Source organism: Callithrix jacchus, chromosome 8 (assembly GCF_049354715.1).
Source record: "Callithrix jacchus isolate 240 chromosome 8, calJac240_pri, whole genome shotgun sequence".
Lineage (NCBI taxonomy): Eukaryota > Metazoa > Chordata > Mammalia > Primates > Cebidae > Callithrix > Callithrix jacchus.
The window spans coordinates 124,881,422-124,900,096 of NC_133509.1; the positions used below are offsets into that span (position 1 = coordinate 124,881,422).

An 18,675-nucleotide genomic window follows, 5' to 3' on the forward strand; every position below is an offset into this window, starting at 1 on the left:
TACAAAAATGATACTTGCTGCTGATATGAAAATGAACAAAGAAAAGAAAGGTCATAAAATAAAACAAATTGAAGATTAAAGTTTTTTTCATCTCTTTTTAGGTGATTTCCTGACCTTAATAAATTCCCTAAAGTGGCTTTCTTAAAAATCTTAACCTCTTGCTTCGTAAACTATGTATGTAAGAATTTTCCCTTAGTTAATGAAACTTTTTATTTAAATTTCCTTTTATGAAATGAACCACAGCTTAAAGCAGGTAAGATCTTGAAGACATCTTAGGTCTTGGCCTAGAGAGAAAGTTGAGCACATTGGCCTGTGCCCAGCCTTGGAGGCAGATACCCATAGCTAGGTTCAAATCCTGCTCTGTTACCTACAAGCCATGTGACCTCGACTTGTTCCTTAACTTACATTGCTTGTTGTCTATAAAGTGGACATAATAATACTATTTTCCTCCCATGATTTTGAGGATTAAGTGAAATGATGAATGTAAAACAGTACAAGACACATGGTAATAAGACTTTAGTACGTATACACAGTTTGTGGACTAATGTCTAATGGTTTCGATCGGCTAGGTAATAGCACGTATTGTGTGTGATCACCATCTGATACCGAAACTTCAACTGTAAGAAGTTTTCAAACCACTTTTTACACACAGTTTCTCATGCTGTACCACAGCTTTCTTCCAAGAAGGCAGGCCGGTGATTAGATGCCTGTTTCCACCAAAGTGTAAGTCTAAGCTGAAGACTTGTCCAGGATAGGGCAGCCCTTTGGGGCTGAGACCTATAATAGAAACTGCGTATTGTAAGTTTTCGGTTCAGCTCTGTTTCCTATACTATACTGCACCCAAGATGGAAATGGAAACTTTGGGATTTTGGGGAAGTGTATGTGTTGATATTAGCGCCTAAGCTGTGTTAAGGAAAATAATACATATTTAATTACACAAAATGTCAGTCAGAATATGAGCTCCACTGGGGCAGGAACTACAGTTTATTTTTCTGCTCTCTCCAACCCTCTGGGTAGGTATCCAGTACATATTTAAGTGGATATAGTTTTGAAATATTTTCTGAATTGTTTCTGCAGCTTTGCATAATTGTCAAAGCAGGAAATGCAGATTGGTCTTCTCCAGTGCTTTAGCTTGTATGTGTATGTAAATATATTTTCTTTTATGTTTAGACCATCACAGCTGCCTGGAGCTCAAGTGTTAAACTGTGAATTATGAATGTTAAGCCTCTTTCACATGATAGGAGTCAAAATATGTAATAGTTTCACCTTCTAGGTATTGTTTAAGTGTTCTTAGCCAAAAACTCACTTTGTTTCCCCTGCTCTGACACCACAACAGTCAACACAGAAAACTTCTGTGACCAAATATGTATGTGACTTTCCTCATAGACTAAGCAGGGGACACCAACTGGGTGTCCTCTAATTCACTTCAATTCTTATGCTGCCTTCCTGGAGATGTAGCTGAAACGCAGTTCAGTTTGGTCACGGCTGGTAGAGTCAAATTAGCAAGTGCAAGGTCTGGTATAAAGAAAGTGACTTTTTATTCCAAAGCTAGCTTGGAGGAATAAGCACAGGCTTCTTGTCTAAAGGGGTATGGCTTTGCTCTTGGAGCAGAAAGTGGGCACTTTTAAAGCGGAGCACTGGCATGAGTGGCACACAGGGGAGGAAACAAGCAGGTGGTTACTTTCTTACTTTCTGCCTTCTTTACCAGGCAGTCCATTTGATTTCTTCTGGGCAGAACTAGGTTGTAAAGCTGGTGGAAATTCTCCAGGTGGGAGAGTTTCGTAGTGGGCATACTTTGGGTTGTAAATTGACTGCTGTCCCCCGAGACAGTACCCTGGTGGGGGAAAGTTCTGCTCTAGAGCTTCTAAGCACATAGTTAGATGAACTTGCCCTATAGGGAGTGTCTGGTGAAGGAAGAATAAAAGGTTATAATTGCATTTCTAAATAGCTAACTAGAAAGTGGGGAAGGAGTGGCGGGGAACGGAGGAAAGAGAAAAGTAAGAAAAAAATAATTGAAAAAATACTTTTTTAAAAGAAATACAGGGGTACTCAGTTGCAGAGATAGCCTCAGATCCCACAGATTGAGGACTCCGTCCCACAAGACTGCCCCTCTCCCTCAGACACCAGTTGCAAGTCTGGGCCTCTGGAACTTCTGACTGACCAGCTTCAAGTTGAGGTTCCTATGACCCTCTCTTTGGGTTTAATTTGCTACAGCAGCTCACTGAACTTGGGGAAACATGTACTAAATGTTTACTGGTTTATTATGAAGGATACAGATGAAGAGATGCATAGAGCAAGGTATGGGAAGGGGCACAGAGCTTTCATGCCCTCTCTGGGTGCACCATGACTCTCCAGGAGCCTGCAGGTGTTCAGCTGTGAGGAAGCTCCCTCAACCCTGTCCTTTTGTTTTTTTAATAGAGGCTTCATTACATAGGCATGGTTGATTACATCACTGGCCATTGGTGATCGACTCAACATTTAGCCCCTCCTATCTCTGGAGGTTGGGGTGTTGTGACGTTTGGTCATGCCTTGGTCTTTCTCATGACCAGCCCCAATCCTGAGGTTGCCTAGGGTCTGCCAGCCATCAGTCTCATTAACATACAGAAAGACACACATTGGAGATCCCAAGGATTTTAGTTGTTGAATGCCTGGAAGCAGGGATGAAGACCAAATACATATTTCACAGTATCAGAGGAAAGGTGCATTAAACAATTATGATTTCAAGTAAGAAATCTAATTCCACATGACAAGTTGGTGGATTATCTGACATTTCTACTGAAATGGGCCTTTTAAACTTCTTAAATCTGTTTTTACTTTTAGTACAAATCAAAGAATTTTCAAAAGGAGAACATCTGTCCATCTACTCCCTTAAAAATGTTTTTAGTATTTAAAAAAATATTTCCCAAAGAAGAAAAATGTGTATATGTGGACATGAAATTGATCACTAGTATTTTCAGCTTTTCTTGTTAATTAGGCATTCCAAGAGCAGAAAACTGTTCTCAGGTATTACAGCATTTCTGTTAAGATTATTTGAGTCACTTTAGCATTCCCTTTTATTCTTTCCCAGGTTCTGAAAGACCATGCCTCATCCATACCTAACGAAGAGTCCTGGCCTGTAGTAGGCCAGTTTTCAAGCATTGGCTCTTTGGGAGCTGATGAATCAAAGTGGTTATGTTCTGAGTTTAAAGAGAGCATGCTGGCACTGGGGAAGGAAAGCAAGACTCCAGGAAAAAGCTCTGTTCCTCTTTACTTGGTAAGTGCTCGTCCTCGTTGTGGTAATTTATTCTCTACACAGGAGAAGAATTGAAAATTGATCCACTTTGTAGTGAAGAGATGTTTTATTTTGTGATTCTTTTTTGTGGGATTATGGAGGTGTGGAAAGAGTGGTACATTAGCATCATCATTTGTAATCAAATTGCTTCAATACCATCCAATGCCAAGAGCTTGCTGATTTGTTCAGGAGCTCCATTACTGACACATATTGGCCTGTGATTTTTCTATCCTTCCTTTCAGGTTGTTGAGCCAAGGAAGAAAATATTTGATGTAGCATAGCCAGCAGAATTATGAGCATTTTAATTATTTAGAGACCTGTGAATTAATAATTAATTTTTCATTCAATGTTAACTTCACATTGCAAGGAAAAAATATTCAAATTGAATTATAACTTTTCATCAAATATCTGTTGTTTAATTACTAGTTTATTTTTTATAAGATGAAAACAGTTTAAAATTTAAAGGATATTTTCAAATTTAAAAGTATTTTTAACTGAGATTTTCATTTTCTTAAAAGCTGATTGTCATTCTTTTTCTTCAACATGATATATTCCAAGTTGTATTGTTTTTCTTTTATTTTTAGATCTATCCTTCTGTGGAAAATGTGCGCACCAGTTTAGAAGGATATCCTGGTAATTCTTTGGGAGACTGTCTCAGTTGTGTTTTATGTATATTTCATGAATGTCCTGGTAAACTTTTACTAGTATTGGTTAGAAATTTGGAGATGGTTTTCACTTAACTATATAAGGATCACAGAAATAGGTAGTATCAAGCTCTGTGTTCCATAGATGATACCTCTCAGTTTGGGTGTGGTGTTCATCCTCACAGAAATCCTCTACACACTGGTTCTCATTTTTACCAGTAAGGTAACCAGCAGGTTGTCCAGACAAGATAGTCAAGTAAAACCAGCTTCCCTTTTCAGAGCTTAGCTAACATACCTTCCTCTCATCTCTCTCCACTTCCTGTGTTTGAGGTACCACGTGGTCTTTTTAAATGCCTGATACATATATATCTAGGGTCTGAAATTTTTAAATTTTTACCTTTGATATAACTTTGTTGATGTGTCTGTTCTTTCAAGGGCTTCATCTGCAAATGCCTAAGATTTTTTGTAGGTATTTTATGTGAGCCTTGTTCTTCACTTCCCTTACACCCATACCAGGTGCTAAACCTTTATTTGGAATTCAGCAGCACCGTAGATAGTGTAATCAGGAGGTATTAACTGAAAACCCAAATAGTGGTTGCCTCTAGAAAAAGCAAAGTGTAATTGGCATTTGCTGATGGCTGAAAGCAGAGTGTACCGAATTAGACTAATTTATTTCATTTATTGCTTATCAGGCTGGAAAAGAAACATCTGCCAGAAAAATCTCGATAGCGTTTGGGATGTATTTGCCAATTTTTTTGCTTTTGAATGGCAAAACCAAAATTACTTACTTCACCAAGACCCTGTGATAAAGTAAAAATGACCACCCTCTGATACGGTGGTCATTTTTCTTTGGTCCTCTTTTTGTGTCTCTAATAGGCTAGATTCATTCGAAGTGTACTTTTAATGGGGAACAACATGGTATTTTTAACAAAGATGTTTTATAACTGGCTTTCAAATGGAATCTTTTTAGTTATTTGCAATTGAAGACAGGACATTCCCTATTTGATATGTCAGCGATGTTTGGATATAGATCTCTTTGGATATAGATCACTGTGAAGTTCCAGCATGTGTTTGGAAAGTCACTGATGAATCCACAATGGAGTTTTTGTCCTTTTCAAGACGAGCAAGCATTGACTTCAGTTGCATTTCCACTTGGAACTTTCTTTGTTCTCTTTGCAAGAATAAGGCTTTTAGAATTCCTTTTTCAAATTGAACTGTTTACTGAATTTTAATTTGTTTTTTAGCCATTATTTTCTGTGTGTCAGAATCTGTTCAGCCAGTACAAAGTATACTGGTAAACATTTATCATACCTAAGGAAGGAAACCCATTAAGAGAACATACCTAATGCAAGTATAGACATTTTCTTTCAAATAACTATTCCATAAGATAAAGTAATGGAAGTAGTTTTTTCCTGTTAACCTTCTTGCTGTTTATTATAGACTTTCCTCTTAGTGAAGGATTCTAAAATTCTATTTCATAATTTTTATTGTTTTATTTTTCTTTTAAAAGCTGGGGGCTCTCTTCCCTATAGCATCCAGACAGCTGAAAAACAGAATTGGCTGCATTCCTATTTTCAGTAAGTAATTGGTTTAGACTGCTGCTATTGCTTCTTTAGGAATTAGAATGTTATTTATGTCACTTTTTTTTTTTTAAGGAACTTTATGTAATATAGCTATATTCTTTCATCTACATATGTTGGTGATGGAAATAATTTAAAACAAGGTTTTGAAAATTTTTTTTTTGGATAGGTTTTTAATACCAAAGAGGAAAATTTATTGCTGTGAGGTTTCTATTTAAATATTGGCATGCCAAGAAAGACAAATAAAAGATCATATTGGGTAGTTTAGAATTTACATAAGCAGCATTTTAGTCCATTTTTCCAAAATATAAAGTATGATTATTCTGTCTATACCATCACGTGTGGCTGCAAGCTTGGTGAGGGCAGATCCTATGCTGTTGTCTCCTGAGGATACAGGACAGTATCTGGCATGTTGTCAGAGTTCAGTAAATGCTAAGTGGACAAGTGAAAGGAATGTCCTTCACCCTGCATATGCTAGGCCAGTCTGTTTTTTCATGTACTACAGCCTGCATATGCTAGGCCAATCTGTTTCATGCTTGCCTTAACAGGTGTTTGGTGATCTGGTTAGCCAGAAATGAAAGCAGAATTACTTTGAGTTATAGCTTTCAACTATAATTCAGTGTGTTTTCCTGGAGCTTTTCTTTTCTTCTTCTTCTTCCTGAGATGGAGTTTGGCTCTTGTTGCCCAGGCTGGAGTGCAATGCTGCGAGCTTGGCTCACTGCAACCTCTGCCTCTTGGGTTCAAGCGATTCTCCTGCCTCAGCCTTCTGAATAGCTGGGATTACAGGCATGCACCACCACGCCCAGTTAATTTTGTATTTTTAGTAGAGACAGGGTTTCTCCATGTTGGTCAGGTTGGTCTCAAACTCCTGACCTCGGGTGATCCTCCTGCCTTAGCCTCCCAAAATGTTGGGATTACAGGTGTGAGCCACCGCGCCCGGCTGGAGCTTTTCTTTAATGCTTTCTTGAGATGTTTTTCCTCATAGAGGACATGTCTTTATATTGAATTCCTTTCAGTATTATATTATTAGATTCACCTGAATGAAGGCAGTGATGGTACCTACCTAAACCTGACTGTTTTCCACAGACGATCTGTTAATCTGGAGGGACCATCCTCTTACAAGTCAGGCTTGTTGCCTCATGATATAGGTTCCCATAGAACCATAGTCTGCAGTACTGGAAACAGAAACCAAACTCAGATTTGTGAATGTCAGCATTTGACTGAAGTATTCCTGACTTCTGCCTCTGCTTTTCAACATTCATTTTCTTCATATACTATTTGTATTGTACCTATTTTGTATTTTGTTTGATTCAACAAGCTTTTGCTGAGCCTCTACTCATAACATACCATGGGAGCATGATTATTCCCTTTAAGGAGCTCACAGTTAGGCCAGGGTACATGTGCATGCATGCTGTCAAAAGCACAACAGAAATAATATATGCGTGTGTGTATGTTCATGGCAACAATGGAAAGGCTATATGCTAAAAGGTTACAGTGCTTCTTGTGGGAGGTGGGGAGTTTATAATTCTAAAATGGGCTTGCGTTATTCGAACAGAGTTTCATAAAATATCAATAGGTCAGGGTCATGTATCCGCAGTTGACTTTTATATAGTAGGCTTTTTCTTTTCATGCTGTTTCCTAATATTAGGATTATGAAGAGTTTGTAATATTTTGTAACTTGCGTCTTTTCTGTCACTAGCAAATGGTCAGCTGAGACTTCTGGCCGCAGCAATGCCATGCCGCATATTAAGACATATATGAGGCCTTCTCCAGACTTCAGTAAAATTGCTTGGTTCCTTATCACAAGGTAAACAGTCCTTACATTCCTTATGGGAGAAGTTTTTTTAATGTGTTCATAATTCTTGCTCTGAATGTTGAATGGGTTTCTAAAAAGTGATTAGTGAGTTGTCATTACTTTTCAGTATGTTTGTGTAATATGAGCCTTATTTAAAGGCATCTCATGACTAATCCCTTTGTAAAGTATATGATTATCACCTACTTTTGCTTGTAAGTCTGCATGTTTATAAGATTTTCATAAAGTTTACATTTAATTCTGTTATTTAATACCTCAGGGGTTGTGCAAATTGACATATAGATAAATACAGAAGAATAATGAAATGTTAAAATTAATTTTTTTTCTTAGTTTCTCGTTAGGTAATTGAACCTGAGGCATCAAATCTCCTTTGTTCCCTTTTCTAAAACATCTTTAAGATATAATTTATGTACCATAAAATCTGCCCATTTAGTCTCTACTGTTTAATGGTTTTAATATAGTAACAGAATTATGTAACCATTGCCATAATCTAAATTTAGAATAATTTTATCACCACTATAAGAAACCACCTACCTATTGGCATTTTTATGTCTATTTTTATAGGAAGATAAATTGCTATGTCCTTTGAAGACTAGAACTTGAGTTCCTGACTCCCAGGCTGAACCCAACGATTAGGCATCTCTTCGTGATTCAGTAATATAATTAATGTCAATAGCAACTAATTAAAGTATCACAGAGCAGAATTATTTCTCTAAGAAAGGAACAGCACTCATGAACAAACTTTAAAACAAAAGAGTCACATCTTCTTGGATAGAGAGAAAGATTTATTTTTAGGAATTGGCTCATGCAGTTGTGGGGGCTGGCAAGTCCAAAATCCATAGGGCAAACCAGCAGGTTGGAGATTTATTAAGACGTGATGTTGCAGTCTTGAGTCCCTTTCTACTTTATTGGAAAATTTTAATTTAATGTCTGTTTGGGTGTAGTTTTCCCTCAAAGTGTAATAAAAAGGTAGATGTGCTTCTCAGAAATTGGATGAGTGTTATTGATCCTGTTTCAAGGGCATTAAGGGAAGTGGAGATTAAAGTAACCCTGTGAGGAGTCTTTTCCTAAAGGCAAAGTTTTGTAGTTCAGTTCAATGACAGTGTGTGCTTGGCTGTGGGAACACAAAGAGCCAGGAAGCACGAGCCCGGCCATGTATGTGACGCTATATCCTAGTTGTTTGCCTTTGTAAGCACCATAGTGGAAGCACTGTTAGAAATGTATTGCCTCTTTGGGGCAGAGACAGGATCAAATGAGAGATCAGCTAAACTAAGTAAAGAGGTGCTGTTGTAAGTAGGCCTAGAAATATACCTGAGAGAAAATCCAGACGGATTAGAAGGAACTAGTGAGGACAAAGGCCATGGAGGTGGGAAAATACACAGGGTTTTCAGGGAAAATCTGAGTGATTCCATAGGCTGCATAAAAGGAAACACAGGTTGAGATACCTTTAACATGTATTTTCTAAAGTTTAGTCAAAAAACATCCGCTGTCAGTTTACTCATTTAATATTTGTCAGTTTTGTGCTGTGAATATCTGCTTTAATGTCAAATGGCTGTTACTAAATTAAGCAAATTATAGTTATTTGAAGTTAATTTATTGTAAGAGTTTGAAATTTGTCATTATGGATTTGTAGCTTCTGGTTTTATTCTCTAATAACTAGACTGAAAGCTGTATCTTCTTTCCGAAATGTTTAAAGATTATTAGCAACAACATTCGTTCCGCAATTTCAGTATGCCAGACTGTTCTGGGTGAGCACGCATGTATTTACTTACTTAATTCTCATAACACCTCCATGAGGACCCGGAGGCACAGAGGGGTTAATAAGCTGCCTGTTATGCGGTAATAAGTGGTGGCACCAAGAGAGACGCATTCCTCTCCTCTACTGTCTGATGCCCCTCTTCATCAGCATACAGTTTTAGTGTGCCTGTTTTCTACAAAGACTAGTTAATTCTAAAGAAATTGTGTCAGGCTTTACTTTGATTTTTGTATAAAAGAGGAAAAGGACATTGGGCATTCCAATATGATTGAAGGATTTCTGAGAAATGCAACTTAACAACTTAGATACATAGAGCCCACTCTCAGCCCTTCCATAACAAAGGAAAGTATAGATTCCAAATATCAGTGGCATCTACCAGTAAGCAGCTCCCTTGATTAGGTTTGGACATTTTATTTTTCTGTCTGTCATCTTTTCTGAACCTTCAGAAAGAATGTTCCCAAACTGAACTCATCTCTTTTTTGGAGACAGAGTTCGCTCTTGCCCAGGCTGGAGTGCACTGGCTCAATCTCGGCTCACTGCAGCCTCCACCTCCTGGGTTCAAGGATTCTCCTGCCTCAGCCTCCTGAGTAGCTGAAATTACAGGTGCATGGCACCACGCCCGGCTAATTTTTCTATTTTTAATAGAGACAGGGTTTCACCATGTTGGTCAAGCTGGTCTCGAACTCCTGACCTCTGATCTAACTGCCTCAACCTCCCAAACTGCTGGAGTTATAGGCATGAGCCACCATGCCCAGCCTAGATGGAGATTCCTTTTCCCAGCATTCTTCTTTGCCCTTGTGATACCTATCTCATATTACCAGGCTTAAAGCCTGAATGTCCTCTTTCACTGTTTCTTCAAGTGTTCAGCGAACATTTACTGAGGTCCTCCTGTGTATGCCAGACACTCAGGATAAAACAGAAGATTTAGATAGTGCTTTTTAGATGCTCACTGTCTCTGATGTGAGGAGCCAAACACAGAAATAATTAGAATAGGAAGAGACTAATTCTGTACTTGAGGTGGACACATGGATGCTTTGGAAATAGCTATCAAAGCCTATTTATCTTTGAAATGTTTCAAAAGTTTCCTCTTCCAGTCCTTGCAATTACCAGGTCAGAAACTTATCACCTGGAGTTCTGAAAGGGTCTCTTATCTGTTATCTCATCATATGAATGTTCTTCACAGGCCACTCATCCTGGTTGCCCATGCCAGTTCACCTTTCTGAAACGTAGATTTTCCTCATTGTCCCATGTTCAGAATTCCCCACGTCCTATAGGCTGATATACAGATTCCTCAGTTTGGAAGTCATGCCCTAGCCACACAATTTTCATCATTTGTATTCATTAATCCCAGTAGGAACTTTGAGAAGAAGCCAGGCTAGCCTCCTTTGCCCCTGAAGTCATCCAGCCAGCAGCCAATGTAGTTTCCTCTCCTGATCTTTTCATCCCTTCTCTCTGTCTCTCCAGTTGTTCTCATCTTTTAAGAGTCATGTTCAGGTTCTGTCTTCTCCTGGAGCCTCTTTCAGTCTCTGCTCATCCCGCCATGTCCAGATCCTTAGATCCATGTGGAACTCACAGCTCCTACCTCACTATTTTGTCTCTTCTTTTAGAGAATAAGCATGAGCTTTAGCATTGTCGGACAGTACTAGATGAGATGGTTATGTCTGCTGTTGAACAAGTCTTGCCTTGGATGAGTTTCTTAACCTGTCTGAGCCTCAGACTACTCATCGGCACAGCAACTGTGAAGGTTTGAGGTGCCAACCGTGGTAACTTGACCCAGAGACTGATAAACGTTGGTCTCTACAATTATAAGTTCAGTGTGACAAATTCACTAATGAAGTGTAATGAACTAGAAGTGGAAGAGTGAAACCTCAATACCAGTACAAGGATTACTAGTGATAATCTAGTATGACCATGCCGTATTACCTACTCAGTCCATCCATTGCTTCTTGCAGACACAGTTCTTCTGTTCCAGACAGGGCTGTCTCTCCTGTGCCCTGCATCTGCTTGCTCACCACATGTAGTGCCTTTGCTGGTGGTAATCATCTGCTTGGCATACCTCCCCTCTTCTCCCCAAGAGTCCAAATTCTGTTTCCTTAAAGCCCCAGTTGAAAACATACAGCCATTAAGGAATGTCTGGCCTCCCTGTAGTGATACTGCCCTTGCTTTGAAGGGCCTTATAATAGCCCGTTACTTTGTGTGGCAGGGTCACATACTTGCTCTTACTCTCCAGTTCCCACTTTCATGTCAGCCCTCTGGACCCCACCAACCTTAAGCTCATGCAGATCAGGGAGCAAGTTATCTTTAGTACTCCGTAATAGTCAACTTGTATTTTTGAAAGCTGATGGTATAGTGGGCAGAGAGGGTACAGGGTGATAAAACAAGCTCACATTTCTTCATTCAAGAAATCTAACAAGCCCTGGATGCAGATTCTGTGTGTGACACTGTGAATTGAGAATTCAGTGGGACACAATCCATGGTGTATTCAAGGACACTACAAATGCTCTGTGAAGCTCCAAATGCTGCGTGTTTTCACTAACTGCTTGTGGAAAGGATGAATACCCAAAAAGACCCATTTCCTCCCCAGTCAGCAGTTACTTAGCTGCTTTCTCTGAGTCAGGCACTGTCTATACCACGGAGAAAGAGAGACAGAGAACTTATTCCATAGAGCTTTTGTTTTACGGAAAGTGGGGTAGAAGAACCAGACAGTATGGAAGTAACTAAACATGAAGATATCAGAGAAGGACTATGAACAATCAGTGGGGGGATGTGTTTGGAAGGGTTAGAGAGAGCCACCTTCAGTAGGTAATGCTTAGGCTGAGGTGAGTGACAAGAAGGTCCTGGCCACATGAAGGATGAGCACGAGGAGCAGAGAATGGTGGGTAGAAGGCACCCAGCTGGAGAGAGGGTAGAATGCTGGATTGCTCAGTGCCTTAAAGTAGAGCGACGTCATTTGCTATGTGTCTTTGAAGATAGCTCAGGCCACTGAATGGAGAGTGGATCATTGGGAGAATATGAGTAGACATGTACAGCCCAGGTAGAAAGCATGGAGAGAGTGGCATTCATGGGTAAGAGCTCGTGGGTACAGGCTATACTGGTGGGTGGAGAGAGGGAGAAACTGTATGCAACATACTCCAAAAACCTCTCTCAGATGGGAAGAGCATGGGTTTGGAGTTAGGCAGAGCCGAGTCCCAGTTTGAACTCAGCTACTTACCATCTGTGAATCTTTAAACCTTGCCTAGTCCCAGGTTTTTTATATGTGAAAGTAGGATGTGAAGTCCCATTACAAGTTTTGTTGAGGGGTTTGCAATCAGAGCACTATCACCAGGCAGTGATAATAGTTCATCAAGTGACATTTCTCTTCCCCACTTAAGGGAGCTTAATTCTGAATATTAATTATAATTATTAAGTAATGGTACTTAGAAATTGAATAGTTCATTGTGAGCACACATGAAATAACATCTGCTGTAATGAGTGTGGATAGTAATACTTCACAGTAGTAGCTCAGCCTGTAAATTTACACAAGAACCATAGTGACCTCAGAGTCCATTAGCAGGCTCTTGAACCTGTCACCTGGGGGATCTCTGTCAAAATGTCAGGCCCTTGCCAGCACAGAAAGGAAAAAAGTCATTTCTGCCATGTGGGAGTAAGAAGAAAGGGGGAAGGGAGAGAACTGACCTGCATTAAGCAGCACCATGTAGCAGACAGTTCTGGTGCTTTACCTGCATAGTAGTCTCAGTCCCCACAAGAGCGTATGAGGTGGCGTTATCCCCTCCCTCTGTTCAATGAGAAATAAGACAGCAGAGTTGAGGCAGTTCTACCCATTACTCAGCAAATATGTATTGCTCACTGTGGCAAGGATAGTGGGCAATACATAGTTGAGTAATTAAGATGAGGTTCTTATGGAATTTACATTTGCATGAAAGACATTTACCAAAGAATTCATTGTATACATATTAATTAATTGCACTTATAATGCTTTTTGACTATTCTACATAGGTGGCATTTTAACCAGTAAGACCTTAATTTTCAATCTTTTGGCTGAAACATCACTTCCAGAGCCTGGTGGCTTCCATAATGCCCTAGATTCCTACACTGTCAATGTTATTTTCCCGTTTACTGTTGTTGCTTGTGTAATTACCTGGCTTCCTGTCTAGACTCTGTGAGGCCAAGTCCATGCCTGTCTTGTTCAGCATACCCTGGTGACTGGCCAGGTGCCTGACATGTGGAGGTTGATGAAGGCTAGGATTGAAGTGGTAACTGTGAAAGCACTGCCTAGACTGTGTAATGGAACATGAGAGGGGCCTCAGAGATGATTCCTGAGTTTGGGGTGTGGAGATGGAGATTAGTCACTGAAACCAGTATAGACGTCAGGGAATGGAACTGGCCTACCACAGTGGAATGATGGCGAATTTGATTGCAGATTGGTTTATTGTGGTGGGGACTTCAGGTGGAATTGTTTGTTGGAGAGGAACTTAAAAGTATGGTGTACATATATGTTTAGGAGTTTTGGTTAGTACTGATTGTTGATACTATAATCCTTTGTGACTTCTAAGGGAGAATATAGTAGATCAATGCCTGGGCATTGAGGAACATACAGGAAATACATATCGCGTGGACTTTTCATGCCTACCAGGTTCATTGCCAAACAAATGAATTGGATTCAAGCCATTTCTCCTGGGTTGGAGAGAAACTGGTCACACATCTTCCATGAAATAATCTTTCTTTAAGAAAAATGTTACATATGTCCAATTTCGGGTATCAGATTTAACCATTTATTCAGCACATAACTACTGTGCACCACATACTTTTCTAGGTGCTGAGAATGCAATAAACCACAAAGAATAATCTTGACTTTATGTTCTGGTGCTGGGAGTTACATAAAAAGCAAAGAAGTATGTTTATATATGCAAATGGTGGTAAGTGCTATAGAGAAAAAAATAGAATGGTAATTTAGGTGCACAATCCTTTATTCTAAATTCTTGGTATCAGATGTAGTTCATACTGTCTGTTAATATCCCTAGTGGTATCTGGACCAACACTTCCTAATTAAACATTTTGGAAGCAATGATCACAGGTAACCTCATGTCATCTTAATTCAACTTTTGTTGCCCAATGTGTTAAGATCAAGTTTTGCTCTCGAATGAAATGAGATCAAAGCTTTATTTCAATTTGGTTTAGGTTGTTGTTTTTAAATTTTCAGAGCTAACATGTAGTTCTTCACCAGAAGTTCCAGGCACAGTTCTAAGCTCTACATATATGTATGTGTATAAATTCATGTAATCCTCATAGCAGTTTTACAGTGTATCCATTAATCCCCTTTTCAGATGGGAGAACTGAAGCACAAAGAGGTTAAACAAGGTGCCCGAGAACCTAGTGTCTCCACCCTCAACCACTGTCCTGTAGGGTATGAGCGCCAGGGTTGGGGAGGGAGACTGCTCCTTAAAGAAGAAGGTCAGGGAAGGCCTCCTGATGTGGTATCATCCATCCAGAGACCTGAAAGAAGTAAAGGGAGAGCCATGTAAATGGGTAGCTGAAGGAAAGCATTCCTGTGCGGGGTGGGGAGTGGGAATATGCTTGTTGTGTTTGAAAAACAGCAAAGTGAGTGTTACTGGAGTCAGTGAGATGGGAGGGTAGGTGAGTTCAGAGCAGTAGCAGGTGGCCAGACTGCCTTTTTACCTGCTTTCAGATATTACCCTTTCTTTGATGTCTCCCGGGTTGCCTGAGACTATATTAGTCATAGGTCTATGGAGAGTAGTTCAATGAATGTTATGATTTGAATTGATTGGAATAATTGAGTGCTTTTCTAAATGCTTGTTCCTTGAGATTTTCTAGAATAAGATGTGATTTTTAAATAGTCAACTTTAGCTTACATTCAAATAGTGTGTGTCTCAACAGGGCACTGTCGTCATTTTGGTCAAGATAATTTTTTGTTGTACGAGATTGTCCCATGCATTATAAGTTATTTAATGTATTTATTTACTTTAGAGTAGTGAGGCAGGATGGTAGAGAGCACTGTAGATTCTAGTCCACATGAAGTGCTAATGCCCAGCAAATCTAGTGCTCCGTCAACAAAGTAGCCGACATACCGGGTTTTAAGAATTGGGTTTTATCCAAAGGTAAATGCATCAAAAGCTACATAAATTAAACTTCTGATATTTTTCTACCTTATTATTACCAATCTATATTAATGTTTGGGTTTGGAATGAATAACCAACTCCTCTTTATTAAGTACACTAAAATTAAATTCTTCAGAAAAAAATTGCAGGGGTAATAAGCAAAGTGAATGACAGGCAGTATGAATTTTGACTTTTAGCATGATAATAAGACTTTAAAAAATAATGTAGAGCTGCATATCCAACAAAGCATTGCCCTTCAAGGTGATCACCTTTTGGAAGTAGGTGCTTCAGACAAAAACATTGCCGTTGCTCAAGTTTTCTTGCCACTCTTCCAAGTTCCTTTAAAATGAGTTGACGTGACACATTAAGTATCGTTTCTTAATAGACACTCTTTATTTCCAGTCTTGCCTTCATTTTCTGTTGTATGTTATACATTATCACAAACTAAGGGGGCTTAAAACAATACAAATTTACTATCCCATGGTTCCTGTGGGCCAGGAGTCTGGGTGTGGGTTAGCTGGGCCCTCTGCTCAGTGTCTCACCAGGCTAAAATCAAGGAGTCAACCCAGCTGTGGTCTCATCTGTTGCTTGGGGTCCTCTTTCAAGCTCATGGTTGCTTGTGGCTGTATGCCTGAGGTTCCTGCTTTCTTTTTGGCTGTCAGCCAGGGGTTCTCAGCTCCGAGGTGCTCCATGGTATTCTGTCACATTCCTCATCGGGTGCTTCTTGGAAACCAGCAGGTGAATCTATCTCAGGAAGGACTCAACCCAAGCCCACCAGGATTATTTCCCTTTTGACTAACTTAGTCAATTAATTGATAACCTAATTATGCAAGTGAAACCCCATCATATTCACAATTCTGGCTTATGCTTAAGAAAAAGAGATATACAGGCATGTGCACAAGGGACCATCTTCTGATTCTGCTTTCCATAGACTTAACTGATATTTCTTTTCTAGTTTGATTTATCCATCTTATTCTTCAGTCTTGGCTGGAAATAATTTCTTACTGTTTTCAAAATTGGGGTTTGTTTTCTATAGTTAAGCAAAACTACCCCTGTTTAGACTCAAAAGACTGAACCTCCAGCTCCAAAGATCTTTGAGAAGTGAAGTTCTGTACTTTCTTGGAGCCAAAAGAGGCAGCTGTACTGGATTAAGGGAACAACCCTGCAGATGACTGCTTTGGAGAACCATATTTACTTGAGTATGTAGAGTTGTTAAATATAATAGTCCTACAAAAGATTAGTAGAATCACAAAAGATCTGATGTCCTAATCTTAAAAAATCTCATCCCCTTAGCAAATACATTTCATATGGTTCCTGTTGAGTCTACATAGTATCTTATTGCCTGTTACGTCCCTAACCATCGTAAGTAGAGGATGTCGACTTCCTGATCATTTGGACTTTGTTTCATCCAGTTGACATTTCACAAATGTGAAAACTGTCTACAGAAGGTCAGGAGTTGGAATCTTATTAAAATGCTAGCCTTAATATAGTTTTTAAGCTTCCCTTTTATTATTTTAAATATAAATCACAGTTTTCATTTCCTATCTTGCATCATGTGTTGTGATTGAGGCTCTGACTGAAAACATTTTTCATAGATCCTGGGTCATGTTTTAGTATATAGTTGCTATAGTTACCACATCACTGAGCATCATAAAATCTGCACCAAAACTTTTTTTTTTTTTGAGGCGGAGTTTCGCTGTTGTTACCCAGACTGGAGTGCAATGGCACGATCTCAGCTCACCTCAACCTCCGCCTCCTGGGTTCAAGCAATTCTCCTGCCTCAGCCTCCCGAGTAGCTGGGACTACAGGCGCGCACCACCATGCCCAGCTAATTGTTTGTATTTTTAGTAGAGACGGGGTTTCACCATGTTGACCAGGACGGTCTCGATCTCTTGACCTCGTGATCCACCCGCCTCAGCCTCCCAAAGTGCTGGGATTATAGGCATGAGCCACTGCGCCCAGCTAAAACCTTTTTTTAATGAAGTTTCTGTTTTGTTGAACTATCATATTAGAAGTTTTCTTTTACTTTAGAGAAAATGAGCTTATAATGAATTATGCTTCATTTCTTACCAGAATACTCATTATGATCTTTGATAATTATTCTTTAATGTTTATGCTTTCTGGCAGTGTCTAATATAGTGCCTAGTTCAGTACCTGGCCTGTAGTGGCTCAGAAAACTGAATGAATGGTTAGAAATGAATGAATGGTTAGAAAATTAACTGCAGTTCATTTTCAGCAGACTGCTTCTCAGGTTTTATTTTTTTCTGTACTGTCTAGAATAACTATACCTTCTCTTTCAAGTTCTAAGTCAAATGCTCCCCTGAGAGTGAAACTTTTTCTAGCTCAGCAGACATAATCATTTTTCCCTTTGTGTTTTCATGGCATTTTTTTGCTGGATCCTTTTTACATCTTCCTAGTTGGTTCTTTTTTTTTTTTTAATTTTGAATATCTTTTCTCACTGCTTCTGTAGGCACTGACCTGGTTGCTTCTTTATGGGTCCCTTTGCTTCCCTGTCTCATGAACTGCAGGTGAGCAACGTGCCTGATCTTACTTATCTTTTTCTCCTTAGCATCTAACACTGCATGGAACATGGTTAGTGACCAAAAAATATTTGAATCAGTGCCCTTTTAAAAACTTTTTTTTTTCCAAATGGGTAATGTACACAATATATAAATGGTATTTAAAGAAGGTATGTCTTCCTATTCCTGTTCTCCTGCCACCCTCTCCTCATCCAGAAACCACTGCTACTAGTTGCTTGGTTTAATAGCTTTAACCCATTAATATTTTGAAACTCTGGGTCCACAGGTGGTGATACCACCCAATCATCCAGCATATTATGGAGGAAATAACCTGAGGTAGAGTCCAAAGATCCAAGTCCTAATTTGAGATGGCCACTTACTAGCCTTGCCACTTAAATTTTAGAAAACTCATTTATACCCTTGGTTTTTATCTCATTTTTGGAATCCCAAGGATGTGGATACAAAACCTGTGGTTGTTTTCTAGTAAACAGTATGTTGTGTTTAGTGATAGTTCACTGCTTGCTTTTTCATGTCTCTCATAATCATTAGGCCTCTTAGGATTTTAGAAAGCACCTTATAAAGCCTTTATCGTTTTTGCCTGTGTAACACATCCATATAAAATATATGACCTAAAGACATATTCAAGCTGGGTGCAGTGCCTCACACATTTAATCCCAGCACTTTGGGAGGCCGAGGCAATTAGATCACTTGAGCTCAGGAATTTGAGATCAGCCTGGGCAACATGGTGAAACAACATCTCTACAAAAAAAAAAAGAAAAAACTGGGGCATGGTGGTATGTGCCTATAGTCCCAGCTACTCAGGAGCCTGAGGTGGGAAGATAACTTGAGCTTGGGAGGTTGAGGCTGCAGTGACTTGTGATGATACCATGGTACTCCAGCCTGGGAAACAGAGTGAGACCGTGTCTCAAACAAGAATTTTTCATAGGTATATAGCCATTTCTAAACTCAATATGTG

At 39.4% G+C, this 18,675-nt stretch overlaps 1 protein-coding gene across 14 annotated transcripts in view; it reads left to right on the top strand.

The window, feature by feature from the left end:
- The window catches only part of TDP1 (tyrosyl-DNA phosphodiesterase 1), a 99,110-nt gene that overhangs the window by 33,063 nt on the left and 47,372 nt on the right, over positions 1–18,675 (top strand). For 13 of the 14 annotated variants that reach the window (XM_035262148.3, XM_078335598.1, XM_078335595.1 and 10 more), the window contains 4 exons: positions 3,068–3,253; positions 3,856–3,904; positions 5,426–5,492; positions 7,195–7,302. In XM_035262148.3, coding sequence (XP_035118039.3) covers positions 3,068–3,253; positions 3,856–3,904; positions 5,426–5,492; positions 7,195–7,302 — 410 coding nt within the window. Of the gene's footprint in view, positions 1–3,067; positions 3,254–3,855; positions 3,905–5,425; positions 5,493–7,194; positions 7,303–7,872; positions 8,814–18,675 lie in introns of those variants that run through there. The other variant, XM_078335605.1, reaches the window with a different exon arrangement.